Raw genomic sequence first — 15,673 nt, 5'->3', positions numbered from 1 at the left:
TGGGACACTACTAAGAAACAAGGCCTGACCTAGAATACTCCAGGAGGATGGACTTGGCAAAGGTTCCTCAGGTCTGACCAGATTCTCAGAATCTCCGTACCAGCCTCCCCAACCAGGGAACCAAGACTGGAGGTACTGGATCATCCCTGAGCTCCCACTTTTTTGAATGGTTGTGGCAGATAATTCAGGCTGACACTCAACACTCGGCTCTTTTATTTTCTGCAAAAAATAAGAAATGCAAAAAGGAAATCCAGTGAAACAATGAAAAAGCAGAGCCATTCCAAGTGAGCCCCTTTTTCTTGTTTAATGGTGTTATTTTCATATCCATATCTCTTGTAAAAATGATAAAAATGTCAAATCAGTTAGGCTTTTATTTTCTCAATGATTAATTTCATGAATGTTCCAGATTTTCATTAAATATCTTCAAACTGAAATTAAAAAGAAGAAATCTGTTGACATGAAAGTAAAAAAAAAAGGAACCGCAGCTCCAATGTACTTTTCTGTTCTTGACTCCAAATCTTCAAAGGAAAATTTAAGGAACTGCAGCACTTACACCGACTACTTTTTAATTGTAGTCTTCACAGACTGAAGAGTGTGAACAGTAAAGCTCTTTGTTAAAGCATACCTCTGTGGAGTCTTCTTGCTGTCGAAACCAGTCGTACACAATTTCTCTTAGAGTGTGAAGCTCCTCAAACGTCTGCTCCTCTTCCACTCGCTTCAGCTCACTCTGAATAACAGAAAGCATCAACACAGAGGTTTATGAAGGTCTACACTCACCGGGCACTTTATAAGGCACACGTACCTAACTTCACGTAAACGCAAATTCATAATCAGCCAATCAAATGGCAGCAACTCAATGCATTTAGACGTGCAGACGTGGTCAGGATGATCTGCTGTTCAAACCGAGCATCAGAACGGAGGTAAAAGGTGATTGAAGTGACTTTGAATGTGGCATGGTTGTTGGTGCCGGACAGGCTGGTCTGAGCATTTCAGAAACTGCTGATCTACTGGGATTTTAACCAACAACCATCTCTAGGTTTTACAGAAAATGGTCAGAAAAAGAGAAAATATCCAGTGAGCAGCAGTTATGTGGGCAGAAATGCCTTGTTGATGCCAGAGGTCAGAGGAGAATGACCAGACTGGTTCCAGCTTGTAGAAAGACAACAGGAAGTCAAAACACTACTGGTTCCAACTGAAGTCTGCAGAAGAGCATCTCTGAACGCACAACACCTCCAACCTGGAGGCAGAGGGTCTACAGCAGCAGATCACAGGGGTTGTCACTCCTGTCTGCTAAGAAGAGGAAACTGAGGCTACAATTCACACAGACTCACCAGAACTGGACAATTTCAGATTGGAAAAACGTTATCTGGTCTGATGAGTCTCCATTTCTGCTGCTACATTCTGACTGAAGGGTCAGAATTTGGCGTCAACAACATGTAAGCTTGGATCCATCCTGCTTTTTATCAACGGTTCAGGCTGGTGGTGGTGGTGTCATGGTGAGGGGATTTTTTCTTGGCACACTTAGAAACAATTGAGCATGGTTCCAACACCAAAGCCTACCTCCTCAAGAGGACTTAAAGGAATTCCCCTCAGTCTGGTGAAGTAGAGGCTGGTGTAGGTCCGAGCATCTCGGGCTCGCTGTAGCGAAAAGATCCAGCTGCATCGCCGACGTTGCTCCCTAATTACATTTAGGTTAGCCTCAATAGCAAACATCCACCATTGCCGGCAGCTAAGAGGAAAGCAAACAGTAAATGATTAAACAAAAATTTAAGAGAAAAGAAATGAAATGCAGCAAATGTAACATACTTGGTGTGAATTGGAACTTTGGGTCTCCATTTTCTGTAAAACATTCCTCGCTCTCTGCGGTCAAGCTCTTTTAGGAAAGTCATGATCTGCAGATACTGAACCTAACATAAAAGAAATGAGAACAAACGTTAAGCAAAGCGGTGCAATAAAATTATTTTAAAAAACTTCTTGGCATATATTTGAAACTAAAACAACTTGAAAAGCAGTAAAGTTGAACATATGCAGTATTTGTTATTTTTAAAGGTTATTAACTTGTAGCGGTGTCAAATTATCGCATTAATCGCAGTTAATTTATTACAGACCAGGCCGGCAGAATATACTGCAAATGTATCGTTATCGTGACATCAAGCTGTGCAATATGCATATGGCAAAAGACAGCAAGAATAGCAATAAATGCTTTCCTTCAATGTGCTAAAAGAATCTTATGGCAACTTGAAGTATTTCACGTATTAAATAAATCTATTTCTGCATTTAACCAATCGGATGGACCCCATTCAAGTTGTTGACCAATCAGATGGAGCCCTTTTATCTTAAACTCCTTCGTTGACGGGAGTGCTTTAGAGTTTAATTTTTAAACCGTTGCAATGAAAGGCGAATGACGTTTTTGGTTGTTTTGCTATTTTTTCACATTCCACAAGTTTTATTGTTATCGCAATACTGATCATTAATATCGCATAAATTTTCCTCATTTCGTGCAGCCCTACTACAGACAGTTTAGCACGTGATTTTTTTTAATGGCATTTTAATCTCGTTTTTAATCTATAACTATTGTCGTGTTCTCAAATATTAAAAAAAGCGAAGGTTTACTTGCATGAATGTTTTATTTGAACTCTGAACTTTGCTCTCAGTGCAGGTCTGGTTCATTCACGTGGCACGAAGCGTGTGGCTGTTGTGTCGTCGTCAATGTACGACATTGTGGTTCTTAACAGAATTAACCCAAAACAATGTCACAGCTACTATCTAGTATGTAAGGGATAGAGCCTGATGAGGAGTTTGTTATTATAAATTAATGGGGTAAGCGGAGAGCTGAGCCCATCAGACGGTAAACTGTGGAATAAGGTATGTTAACTATATAATAATATTATTATATCAATAAGAAGTTTGGGATCAATATTTTTTGGATTGCTCAGAAAAGTATTAATACTGTTTTTGTGTGTTAAATTTAAGTGTGTGGACCGGATTTTGTTCTTTTGTTTGTTTTTAATTGGTCCATATTGAAAACAAAACTCCCTTGGTGGCGTGAAAGTAAAGGTGGGAAGTCTGTTGTGTTAGGAAAAACTTCAGAGGCCCTTTTTGGTTGTAATTTGATGTTTTACTGAACCACAATGCCACACATTTAAATGAAAATATCTCAAAAGAAGGCTTTTTACAGCAATTATTAGAGTCGGTTAAAAATGATTTACCTAATTTAATTACACATTAATGGCATGACAGCACTATCGACTCGCCTCTCTTTTGTTGTACAGCAGACGTTCCAGTGTTTTTGTTCTGTTCTCTCCTTGCTGCAGTTACAAACGTCTGTCGTTTGGACTAAAATGTTTCTGTACATTTTCTTCCTGTCCTCCTTTTGCTGCAAATACTAACTTAACTCATTTCTGCTATAACAACGAACGGATTAGAGTTTTATTTGATTAGTATTATGAAGTGAGTTTTCAGAATGACCTGTGAAAGACGTAAAGACATGGGCTCCAGCTGAACAAGGCCTTCAATCCGAGGAGTGCTCCTTGACCTCAGAGGCTCCTTGGATGCGTTTCTCCTGACCAATGCAGAAGCACACACGGGTTCAAAGATGTACTGGTGCTCTCGGTTCAGCATACACTGAGTCATTGCATCCTGCAGTGGGATAAAGACAACAGTTTTTGTCTTAACATACATGAAAACAATATCAGGATAACAAATCTGAAGATCTGAGCCATTGCTTCCACTTCCAACAAATCTGCTTTTCTTGGTATTTCTCAAGTTCTTCATTTTTCTTGATGTTGCTGACTCTCAGAAGCACGGCATGCATCAGGAGCATCCAGTTTACCTGTTAAGTCAATGTTCAGACTCGATCAGAGGTCCTGCGGCATGTTTTGAGCAGCATGGCATGCTTTGGCATGTGACGTGTTCATGATGTAATCAGCGGTCGGAGTCAAAACCAAACGTGGAGGATAATCTGATCGTTCTCCTCATAACCTTTACGATAGTTTTTTTTATTTGTATGGAGAAAGTCCTCTAATTTTGTTTTATTGTCATTTTTCCCTCCTCAGACCAAGTCTTCAAACTGGGCCACTGACAGACAGAAGTAACGCTGAAAGCGCCGTCATTCAGATGCAGCTCCTGCAGTAGACGGTGAAGCTCATCGCATGGATGAATCTCTGTCATGAACTGATGTCTTTTTAAAGCTCTTCAGAATAAATGAAGCTGATCTCCAAATGAGATCTAGAGTCAATGCTTCCATGAAGCGATGAGGCTAAAAGTTTTAGACAGTAGCTCCTCCCACACGCGTCCGGCCCGTCAAATTATTTACATACACATATTTTTGGACAAACGACGAGCAGCGAATTTGACACCCGTTGAAAGAAAGGCGTCTAACCCAAATTTGATAAGTGAATCGCGTTAGGTGTCAACACAAGATTAAGACTGCTTGTCCAATAACAGTCAGGCATGTACAACATGATTAAAATTTTACAACAGAATATGGTCTATGATGATGCATTAAAGGTAATCTGCTCTTTGATTGCCTAGTTATCTTTTCTTCCAGATTATATTTGAATCTTTGTCTCATATAGAGTTAACCGCTGGCAAAAGACTGTAAAAAAGGTTCCATAACAGCTACCTCCTATCATTATGTTCATATTTTATTGTAGGTTTGGTATAATTACCATATAAAATTTATTTTTGTGCTTTTTCATTAAAGAGAGGGATTTGTCTGGCTGATCATGGATGAACATTGAAGCCATATAATATTCCAGCTAGAGGGCCGTCATCCAAAAACGTTTCATTAGGTTATTTTTATTCCAGAGTTTGCCTCAAAATACCTTCACCTAAACCAGAAAATTAATCTCAGAATCCAGTCTGGTTCAAGTCTGCCAAGTTAAAGACAAAAACCGTCGGCCCAATTTTAAATCAAATATTTACAGTCACTGTGTTACTGACCTGAATCTGATTTGCTGGCAGTTTTCCAAGCATTTCACACTCTGTGTCCCAGTAAACACTGAAGTCCTGGATCTCCAGCTGCTTTTGTCTGAGGAGCTTCTGGACCTGCAAATGCAACAGAATTCCAGAAAAACAATAATCAAAGACCCCAAAAAAAACTGCCCACAACTGCAGTGATCCTCAGATGCAAGCATCAAACCACATATTACCCATGCTTATGTAAGGGTTAAGTCTGCATGATCAGAAATCAACACACGCTGTGGAAGTGCATTCATTTCTGATCATGCAAAGGTCATTATGCCGCTTATACTATGGTCACTTATATAAGTGGTTTCTATAAGTTTATACTCCATCCTGACACTTACAGAGTACCATGATGACACGCATGATGACAGTAAACATTCCAGAACTTTTTCCTAGAATGGCTTGAATTTTCCAAGGCCAAAAACACCGTACTGCTTGCTTTTGTAACTAATAAAGAAAGTGGATTGTCCTGGACAATTGTAGATGCGGTTTGTGTCAACACTCACCATCTCCTTGGCGGGGTTCTGAGCAGATACGTTGTTGATGCAAACCCCAAAAGAAAAAGGATTCTCTAGGTTGGAAGAGTCATCCTCAAATCTAAGATGCACATCTTGGATCTTCAACTGATGATGTAAGAACGAAAAAGGGATTTTAATAATCTGGTACTGCCGGACTAAACTCTTAACCACTTTAGTAATTTTGTGAAAGCTGATAAAACGTGCAGTCATGAGTGGGATTTAAATGGTTTAATCTCAAGTATTTCTTCTTTCATTTCCCTTTTGTCTTGACACAAAGATGAACCAAACATGGAATTAAAAGTAGTTCAAGCAGATTGAAATAACTTGCGGAAATCCCTTCTTTGGCTGTACCTCACTCATTTCAAATGTCGCCTTTCTTACCTCAATGTTTTCCACAATCCTGGTGACGAGAGATGCTGTGACAGAGTACCAGTATGACTCTCCTTTCTGTTCACATTCACACTGAAAAAGACATCAAACCATTACATTCAATATGCAGATTTACAACATTAACTAAAAACAAGAGCAGAGAAGACAATTCATCGTGGCTGTGTATTGGCAAGAGTCTGGCGATATGATACGTATCACAATAATACAAATACACAATAGGAAGTTCTGCCGAGGCTCAGGGAAACACTGTGCATACCTTACCTTAAACTTGTCTTCCAGGGCCTTCAGGAGGTGTTTCTTGCGTTCATTTTCATCCTCTCGTTCCTTTTCTTCATCGTACTCTTGTGGTGGGGCGGGGCCAATGATCAGGTTGAGCTGGGACATGGAGATGACCCATGGGTCGCTGTGAGGCCGGTAGAACGGGATCTGAAGGGTGATCTTACCAATGAAGCCTGTAACGACAGATGGATGAGTGCTGTTCCTCCCACGTCAGTGAAATTCACTCACAGCATTGAACAAGAAAAGCCAAGAGGACTAAAAAAGGGGAGGTGCATGTTTATGAGAAGCAGAAATTCATAGAGAAATGTTCAGTAATTTAGAGAGCCGTATGCAAGATGAACTGGGCAATGTCACCCATAAGACAGCCAGAATATTACTGAATATCACTGAAGTGAAAGAAGCTACCAAGTGTATTACGGCTGGATGGAACTGTTAAGGAGGCCTCCTTCACTGCTCTAACACTGCAGAGTGAGCTCTTGGTAAAGAATAGGGGTGTGTATTGGCAAGAGATCGATAATGTACCAGAAAACTTCCTTTTTTTCTTTTTAAGAGTATTAAACTTAAAACAATACGTCTTTTATTGTGATAAAATTGTAAAATATGTTTTCTTTAGTGATCACAATATTAAGCACTGCAACTGTATCTCATAGATAAGTTGCTTTTACCAAAGCAAATTCATCGTGCTTTTATTTTGGTAACTTCAAATATAGTTGTTCTTAAAGGAAACAGTCAATATTGTCTGATTTCCACAACAAAATATTTTTTAGTATAAGAAAAAAAAAAAGATAAATACTGTTTATTTTCAATATTGCTTAATGTAGCTTCTCCAGTACTTTTAAACGGTTCAGGAGCCTGAAAGGTACTTTAAAAAAAAAAATCAAAAAAACAAACAAAACCCGATGCTCCGTGCATTAGCCTCTGTGCAGCTGCAGTGCTTCACTCGTTCTTATCTGAGCCTCTAAAAAGCACTGCAATCTGTGTTTCTATGTTACTGGCAGCAACATGGAACAGAGTTTTGATTTGGTATCCATCCCAAGTAAAAACGAAGTAGTTCATGTCTCGTAACAACGAAAAAAGCTGCTTCTAGCTGAGATCTTGTTGTTTTGTATGGAGTAAAGCTGCTTGAAGAGGCTCAGACGCTCAGAAATAATTAAGTAAATATCGTCCTGAATGGATACATGTTTCACCAAATGAAATATCGAGATATGTCGCCGAAACGATTTTTTGCAACACCCCTAGAAAAGAACTTTTACTTTCACGCAAACAACAAACAAAGCAATTCAGTTTTTGTGTGTTAGCAGTTTTATTTTAAATTAAAGATGAACCCTTCTCATAGCAATCAAGAAGAAGAATTTGTTTATCAAAAAATATCTCAAATTGTTTGATAAACTCTTTGGAGAGAGTTTATGAAAATATAATGCAATCAAATGAAAAAATGCTACAACATCCAGGAAGCTGCTGTTACAGACCTGTAAAACCCTAACAGTAAAATGCACAGCAGCCATGGCGCACAGGCAGAGAGGTCAACCACTGGCCAGAGTATCACAGGCTCAATTCCTGCCTCGCCCGTCCGCCCATGTGTCAAAGTGTCCTTAGGCGAGACACTAAAGCCCACATTGCTCATGGTTATAGGTTGGCGCCAGTGTTCAGCAGCAGAGTGTGTGGATGTGTGTGCGCATGAGTGAATGGGTGTGTGACTGTCAAGCGCTTTGGGCCTTCAAGGGAGGTAATAAAGCACTGTAGAAGTAAAAGCCATTTAGCATCTACAGATGCTTTACTAAGCAGCAGGAAAGTTCCAACAGAGACAGTTAGCGACACTCAACGGAAACACCAAAAAATGGGAACACATACATGAAAACAAATGTGAGCACACATGTTCCTAAATTGTGTTTGTCTTTAGGCAACAAAAATCCCAGATCAAACATCTTTGCACGAGTTCAGAGCTACACTTTGGGGAAACCACTCCTTTCCCCTGCCATTGTTCTCCGTTTCTCACCTGCTTTCACTTCATAAGGCAGGTCAAACTCCCGGAGAGCATCCTTCCTCAGTGGGAGGTTTTCCAGCTCAACCGCACCTGAAAACAGACAAAGAACACGTTGTCTAACGGTCTTTGCACAAGTGGACACTGCAAAATAGTTCTTTGCTCAGCTGTATGCCACCTTCCAATTTATGACTAGCTATCTGCGAGTCGTGCTGGTTAAATTACAATGTATTCACTTTATATTTCTTTGCAGTGCCATGAAAACTAAGCAAAAATATGGCAATCAGACTTTGGCTATGCGGCCTATAGATGTCACTTCAAAAGAACTTTACATTTAAGGAATGCATAGGACCTAAACAAGCTCAACAGGCAATCTGAAAAAGTAGTTACACATTCCTGTTGCTTTGAACAACAATGTGTGTTTTTTAATCAGAGTAAAGATAAACTGATAACACCAGATGCTTCATCAGTATTCCATGTTATTAGGCTAAATGATGGTAACTCATAAATGAAAATCATATTTGTCCAAGAATTTCTTGAAATTATCTACGCTTGTAAAGTTAGTAAGAGCCTAATGTTATTTTCTAAAAGGCAATGTCAAAGTTCAACTAAGACCTTTGAGTGAAACTCTATAGGTGGAGACATCGCTTACCTTTGAGAAGGGCAATGGACAGTTGGTCCGTATTCAAGTTGCTGACATATTTTCCAAGGTAGGTGTTCAGCACCCAGGCAACAAGTCCCTCCAGCATCCTTCTGCTTTGGCTGCGGGGGGTTCACGGGGTGTGAAGGTGATAAGCTTAACCCTCTTGGTCGCTGGCATCAGAGGGGAGGCTTTGAATGCCTGAAACAACAAAATGTTTTTTTATCTTTTCAGGTAGTGTGGATTATAGTACAGCTGAAAAAGAAACAGCAACAAACCCATAACTGATGAGAAATTCTGGATTGATAACACCTAAAAATGTGAGTGGGGGTAGTGTCAGCAGCTGTGAGATCAAGATTTGTTCAACACCAAGAATTGTCTTTTGATTTGATACACAGGAGAGACAATCTAACATTATTAGTGATGACCACGTGTTTCCCTATCCTAGCATTAGTTGTGTAACGATTAACCAACTTAATCGATAAATCAATTTATATGTGAGGCAACATGATAAACAAATTGACCTGTAGCATTCTAAAATCATTTCAAAATAAAGTAAATTGATGATATCAATATTAGAAGATATAGTTTGAATTGAGACCCGGTAGGATTAAAATCTTAAACGTCTTCCTGGAGCATACGGCCACAGCAGCTCAGATAAATACGCTGGAACCAAGCCATTCAGAGTTCATTCATTCGGGGTCACGGGACTGCCGGAGCCTTCGCCCTACTCATGGGCGAAGGCAGGGGACACCCTGGACATGTCGCCAGTCCGTCGCAGGTCAGGGCCATTCAGAGCTCTAACAACAATTACGAAAAACTTAAACTGGATCTGAAAATTGAGTTCAGGGGTGATGTGGTCATGGTGTCTTATACTGGTAAACAGCTGCATTCTGGGTGATCTGCAGTCCAGTGACATGCTTTGAGGTTTGTGACCTGACCACAAGTCCCTGCTGCAGAGGGTAGAGAGGTCTGGACCTTCATACAGAACATTAGAGAAATTACAAAAGATTAGTTCATCTTTGGCGACATGGGTTCCCAAACATTTTTAAGGTCGGCTTGAAGAAGTTTCAATCATTTTCCAGATGCAATTTATTATATATATATATATTAAAGACCAAAAGTTTGGACACATCTTCTCATTCAAGGAGTTTTTGTTATTTTCATGACTATGAAAATTGTAGATTCACACTGAAGGCATCAAAACTATGAATTAACACATGTGGAATTATATACATAACAATAAAGTGTGAAACAACTGAAAATATGTCATATTGTAGGTTCTTCATAGTAGCCACATTTTGCTTTGATTACTGCTTTGCACACTCTTTGAATGAGAAGGCGTGTCCAAACTTTTGGTCTGTACTGTACTGTACGTACGTATGTACGTACAGTCAGGACCATAAATATTTAGACAGAGACAATCTTTCTAATTTTGTTTCTGTACATTACCACAGTGAATATTAAATAAAACAACTCAGATGCCATTGAAGTGCAGACCTTCAGCTTTTATTCCATGGGTTGAACCAAAAGATTGCATAAAAATGTGAAAAACTAAAGCATTTTTTAAACACAATCCCTACATTTCATGGGCTCCTAAGTAATTGGACAATTGACTTCCATACTATTGCATGGGCAGGTGTGGGCAATTCCCTTGTTATGTCATTATGAGTGAAGCAGATAAAAGGCCTGGAGTTGATTAGAGGACTCGTGCTTGCATTTGGAAGATTTTGCTGTGAACAGACAACATGCGGTCAAAGGAGCTCTCCATGCAGGTGAAAGGAGCCATTATTAAGCTGAGAAAACAGAAAAAACATGCCAGAAATTGCTACAGTATTAGGAGTGGCTAAATCAACAGTGTGGTCCATCCTGAGAAAGAAAGAAAGAAAGAACTGGTGAACTCAGCAACGCAAAAAGACCTGGACGTCCACGGAAGACAACAGTGGTGGATGATGGCAGAATCATTTCCATGGTGAAGAGGAACCCGTTCACAACAGCCAACCAAGTGAACAACACTCTCCAGGTGGTATGCGTATCAATATCCAAGTCTACCATCAAAAGAAGACTGCATGAAAGTAGATACAGAGGCTACACTGCAAGATGCAAGCCACTCAGAAGCCTCAAGAATAGGGAGGCTAGACTGGACTTTGCTAAAAAGCATCTAAAAAAGTTCTGGAAAAACATTCTTTGGACAGATGAAACCAAAATCAACCTCTACCAGAATGATGCCAAGAGAAAAGTCTGGAGAAGGCGTGGAGAAGCTCCTGATCCAAAGCACACAACATCATCAGTAAAACACGGTGGAGGCAGTGTGATGGTCTGGGCGTGCATGGCTGGGCGTGCATGGCTGCTAAGAAGTGGAATATTCTTGAATGGCCAAGTCAGTCACCTGATCTTAACCCAATTGAGCAGCATTTCACTTGTTGAAGACTAAACTTCAGACAGAAAGGCCCACAAACAAACAGCAACTGAAAGCCGCTGCAGTAAAGGCCTGGCAGAGCATTCAGAAGGAGAAAAACCAGCATCTGGTGATGTCCATGAGTTCAAGACTTCAGGCTGCCATTGCCAACAAAGGCTTTTCAACCAAATATTAGGAATGACCATTTGGTTTGCAGTTATTTCATTTGTCCAATTACTAACGAGCCCATGAAATGAAGGGATTGTGTTTAAAAAATGCTTTAGTTTTTCACATTTTTATGCAATCTTTTTGTTCAACCCATGGAATAAAAGCTGAAAGTCTGCACTTCAATGGCATCTGAGTTGTTTTATTTAAAATTCACTGTGGTAATGTACAGAAACTAAATTAGAAAGAATTTGTCTCTGTCCAAATATTCATGGTCCTGACTGTCTGTCTGCTATAAGTTTTTTGTTTTGTTACTTTAGTGCCTGCAATTTTGTGTTTATACGAGTCACTGAACTTACTGTCGCCTAGTTACTTTTTGATCATTCACAACGTAACATTAACTAGTAGAAGAAAATCCTTAAGAAATTCCATTCATACAAAAGACACTCATTCAGAACATTACATGCTACTGTCACTTTTGACAATTCTAGAGCCTTGAAAATCCTTGGAGGTAAAACCTGAGGTTAAGATTTTCAAAGAACTCAAAGAGACCTCTGACAGGTTTGTTTCTGGCACACAACTGAATTCAGCATCACAGACTATCTATGAATGCATTTATTCACTTCAGCACTCAGTCAAAGTTGTAAAGACAAAAGGGAAGTAAACATTACTGTTAAAATAGAATCTTGTTCACTTAAACAGGATGAATGAAATACTAAAAAACACTGCGTTTGAAATACTAGAATACCTGCATATTTGACAGGTTTCATTAGAGAATTAATTTGTTTAAACACTAAATGATTGGAAGAAATTGGACAATCTGGAGTTTATAAAACCAGTTAGGTGTGCAAATGTCTGCTTATGTTTAATTTTTCCAAGTTGTGTTATGTTTACAAGCAAATGTTTATTAAATGTAAAGGCATTTTACCCATTTTGACCGCACTTTGCATGCATCCACCAATATCCATGGAGTTTACTGGATGATCTTAATAAAAGTGGTAACCTGAGCTAAGCTGGTGTAACTCCTACACCCAAACAAACCACGCGACTTTAAAACTAGTTTAAGAGGACGTTCAGAGATAATACTATTGTGACGGTGAGGAGGCAAAGCTGCAATGTCAGTTTTTTTTTTTTTGGTGTTTTCTTTTTTACTTCAATTTGTTTTTTATTCAATGTCCCTTTGGGGGCTCCGTATTATCAGTAGTTATTTAGGAAAACATGACTAAATTGACTAAAAGGTTCATGATCTTTAAATTTCCTCAGGGATTATAAACTAGACTCTATCTATCTATCTATCTATCTTTCTATCTATCTTAAATTGACTTGTCTCGTTAAGGTTGGCAGAGTCGGTTTTAACTCTTTATTGAGATTTGGCTCTGAGTCTGAAAAGTTCAAAAACAGTCGGACATGTATTTACCCAACAGCGCTCGTGCGTCACCACCACGCGACCCTAACTTGTGTGTTTTCAGAGAGCACTTAATATGTTTAATCTGTCAGAAACACCCGAAGCAGCACCGCAAAGTTTTGACACAAAACAGACAAGAAACAGTCTCGGTCTTGTTGACTGGTTCATTCATTGGGCTCACCGTCTCATGGGCCTTGCTCTCTGGGTCCAAGTCCGGTTAGCAACACTAACGTCGATGGAGGACTCCGACTGAGCAGCAAACCGCTGCAGACAGAAGAACGGGGACAGCGACAGCTCAGCTCCTCCTGTCTGCTGGTCATCAGTTATCACTACAGGCCCAACAAAAGCTCAGTGAAGATAGAAGTCGGACGACACACCATCAGCACACCGATGTGTTGTTCTGACAAGGACGGTTGGATCCCCCAAGCCCGCCTATAGCTAAACTTAGCATACAAGATCAAGATAAGCCGGCCCGGGCGCGCTGTGACACCAACAAGTTGCTGCTGGTTCTGATGAGCAGCCGAGATGTTCGGAAATATTTCATAAGTTGCTGTCTTTCTGTTCCCTTCACATATGACAGCCTTCTCGTCGACACCAAACTCACGGCATAACAGTTTATTGAGTTTAGTTCTCTCTTCCGATCACGTGACAAAAACAAATATTTCTTCCTGTTCAGCATGAGGAGTACAGAGCCCCCTACAGGATGGAAGAAGAACTCCACCCCTCGTTTCGCTGAGTCAAGTGCACGGTCACGTGGACTGTGGAGCTACTTAATAGGCGGGAACAGGGATAGATTCTTGACGGTTCGCTATTGCAAAGCTTAATTACAAAATACACAAATAATATAATTAATAATTATTATTACTGTGTTTTTGTAATTGTGCAAGTAATGAATAGGACTGCTCTGCATGTGGCAAGTAAATGCACAATTACACATTGTTAAATAATCTAAAATACCACTGGTTGTATACAAAAAATCACAGACAAAATTTTTTTTAGAATAAAATAGTCATAAAACAAAAGTTTGTTGCTCTGTTGGTGAAAGTACAATCCGGGTTTATTGTGCAGATTGAATCTAAGGGCAAACAAATCAAGAATGAAAGAAAGAAACTGTCCGGTCCATTTGCCCTGCCCTGACAGGCTTCTGTGAAGTTCCCTGCCTTTTCCTCTGTCTTGTCTCCCTAATGTGTCTGTTTTTCTCTTTCTTTCTGGGTGGATGGTTGGGTGTTCATGGTTTGATCTGCCTCAACAAGTCACACATCCTACACGCACTACTCCCATCACCATCAGCAGTACAAAGAGTCAGCTCATTCATCTTCTCAATGCCAGATGGTCAGTTTTGAATGGTGCTCGTTTTAGACTCAGTCTAGGGGTGTAACAATTGTCAGATGAATCTATTTCTGTTTCTACAATCCAAACAGATCGATCTGTCAGGGGCAGTATTGAATCAACCTATACCACTAAAAAATAATTTCAAAATTAAATAAATCGATAGTAGAATCGTTCTTGAAAAAAACAATTTAGACTGAGGTAGGGTAGGTTTATTTTACTATAACATAAAAACAACCATCACAGCAGTCAACACACACGTGACGCATCAAAAACAGATCAGTCCATCATTCCAGTCCAAAGTGTGGAAACACTCTGAATTTCACTTTGCTTGAATGTCACTTTTGCCACTGCAGTCAAAAGAATTTCCCTATCGTGGGATAAATAAAGTCTAACCTATTGTCATCTTAGCAAAGACATGTGACCATCCAGTTTGCTAGAATGTTCTAAGAATGTTCCCTTTGGATTCTTTGGATGTGGAAAAACAACAGTGGTGAACTTTAGGAAACTAAAATGTGAATGGATTTGACATTCATTCTAGTTTACTTGTTTGTTTGGAGACATATTTCATTTACACTTGATGATCTGGAAGAAACCCAAGAATCTGGAAAACTTCACCTGCATTGTTCAGTATCAGGTATTTCTCTCTGAGTCACACTGATGGAAGTTTGGGATAAAGATGTCCTGGATCTACGTCAGAGAATCAGATCCTGAACTAAAATCGAAACTGAATCGAATCGGCAACCACAAATATCAAATCGAACCATTGCTAAAATGAATTGTCACACCCCTGCCAACTGTGTATTTGTATCTTCTGCCTAGCTATGCTGCTGATATTTGAACACTACAATAAATCCAGGAAATTCCTTTTCGCTTTTTTTATTCCCCACCAGACTTTGTTCATTACAATAGCCTCTGTATCTCCAGACTGCAATATTTATATTGATTACTTGTGATTGCTGTTCAAATGTGATTCCTTATCTTAAAATACTTTTTCAGGATTTTAATCTGGAACATGACTCTCCTACGTCTGGGTTACTTTCTTTGCAAAACCTGTAGAATGAGTGTCGATGAACTGATAGGAACAGGAAGAGGATCAACAAACTGGTGAGGACACCTGTCTCCTAGAGTCTGTAACTGTGGTGGGTGAGAAGAGGTTGCAACGGAAACTGAAATCCATCTTGGACAATCCTCATCACCCTCTGCACTGAGCAGCTCAGTCATAGACGTGAAGACCACGCTGCAAGAAGGAGTGCTTTAGCAGACCTTTATTCCTGTTAGCTATTAGACTCTACGAAGCCTCATAGACACTTGACACCCTATTGTGTATTTTGTTGTATTTTAGTGCGATTTATTATCAGTTCTATTTGTTGTTTTTATTATTATCTGTTGTTTTTTGAGCTATGGTAACAAAGCAATTTCTTCGTTGGATCAATGAAAGTCTTAAAAATCTTATCTTGTCTTTCTTTTAAATAACAAGATGACAGGGACCAAAGAAAGAACCAGAGGCCTGTGTGCCTAAGAAAGAACAAAACAGCAATGCTGGTAAATAAAAGCAGATCAAAAGTTTTACATGTAGCCTACAACAACAGGACAGAAA

At 39.5% G+C, this 15,673-nt stretch overlaps 1 protein-coding gene across 5 annotated transcripts in view; it reads right to left on the bottom strand.

Moving 5' to 3' along the window:
- Positions 1–13,400, bottom strand: part of vps13d (vacuolar protein sorting 13 homolog D) — a 72,045-nt gene extending 58,645 nt beyond the window's left edge. For 4 of the 5 annotated variants that reach the window (XM_023957042.2, XM_078950077.1, XM_011473001.4 and 1 more), the window contains exons 1-12: positions 12,926–13,400; positions 8,789–8,977; positions 8,152–8,229; positions 6,138–6,328; positions 5,868–5,948; positions 5,475–5,591; positions 4,945–5,049; positions 3,469–3,639; positions 1,807–1,907; positions 1,561–1,729; positions 626–727; positions 30–219 (exon numbers count right to left, since the gene is read on the bottom strand). In XM_023957042.2, the coding sequence (XP_023812810.1) occupies positions 30–219; positions 626–727; positions 1,561–1,729; positions 1,807–1,907; positions 3,469–3,639; positions 4,945–5,049; positions 5,475–5,591; positions 5,868–5,948; positions 6,138–6,328; positions 8,152–8,229; positions 8,789–8,885 (1,402 nt within the window). In that variant the 5' untranslated portion in view covers positions 8,886–8,977; positions 12,926–13,400. The remainder of the gene's footprint in view (positions 1–29; positions 220–625; positions 728–1,560; positions 1,730–1,806; positions 1,908–3,468; positions 3,640–4,944; positions 5,050–5,474; positions 5,592–5,867; positions 5,949–6,137; positions 6,329–8,151; positions 8,230–8,788; positions 8,978–12,925) is intronic. The other variant, XM_078950075.1, reaches the window with a different exon arrangement.
- Positions 13,401–15,673: the final 2,273 nt, after the last annotated feature.

Source organism: Oryzias latipes, chromosome 7 (assembly GCF_053564925.1).
Source record: "Oryzias latipes strain Hd-rR chromosome 7, Olatipes_Hd-rR_3.1".
Taxonomy (NCBI): Eukaryota; Metazoa; Chordata; class Actinopteri; order Beloniformes; family Adrianichthyidae; genus Oryzias; species Oryzias latipes.
This window is presented reverse-complemented; position numbering and strand designations above follow the sequence as displayed.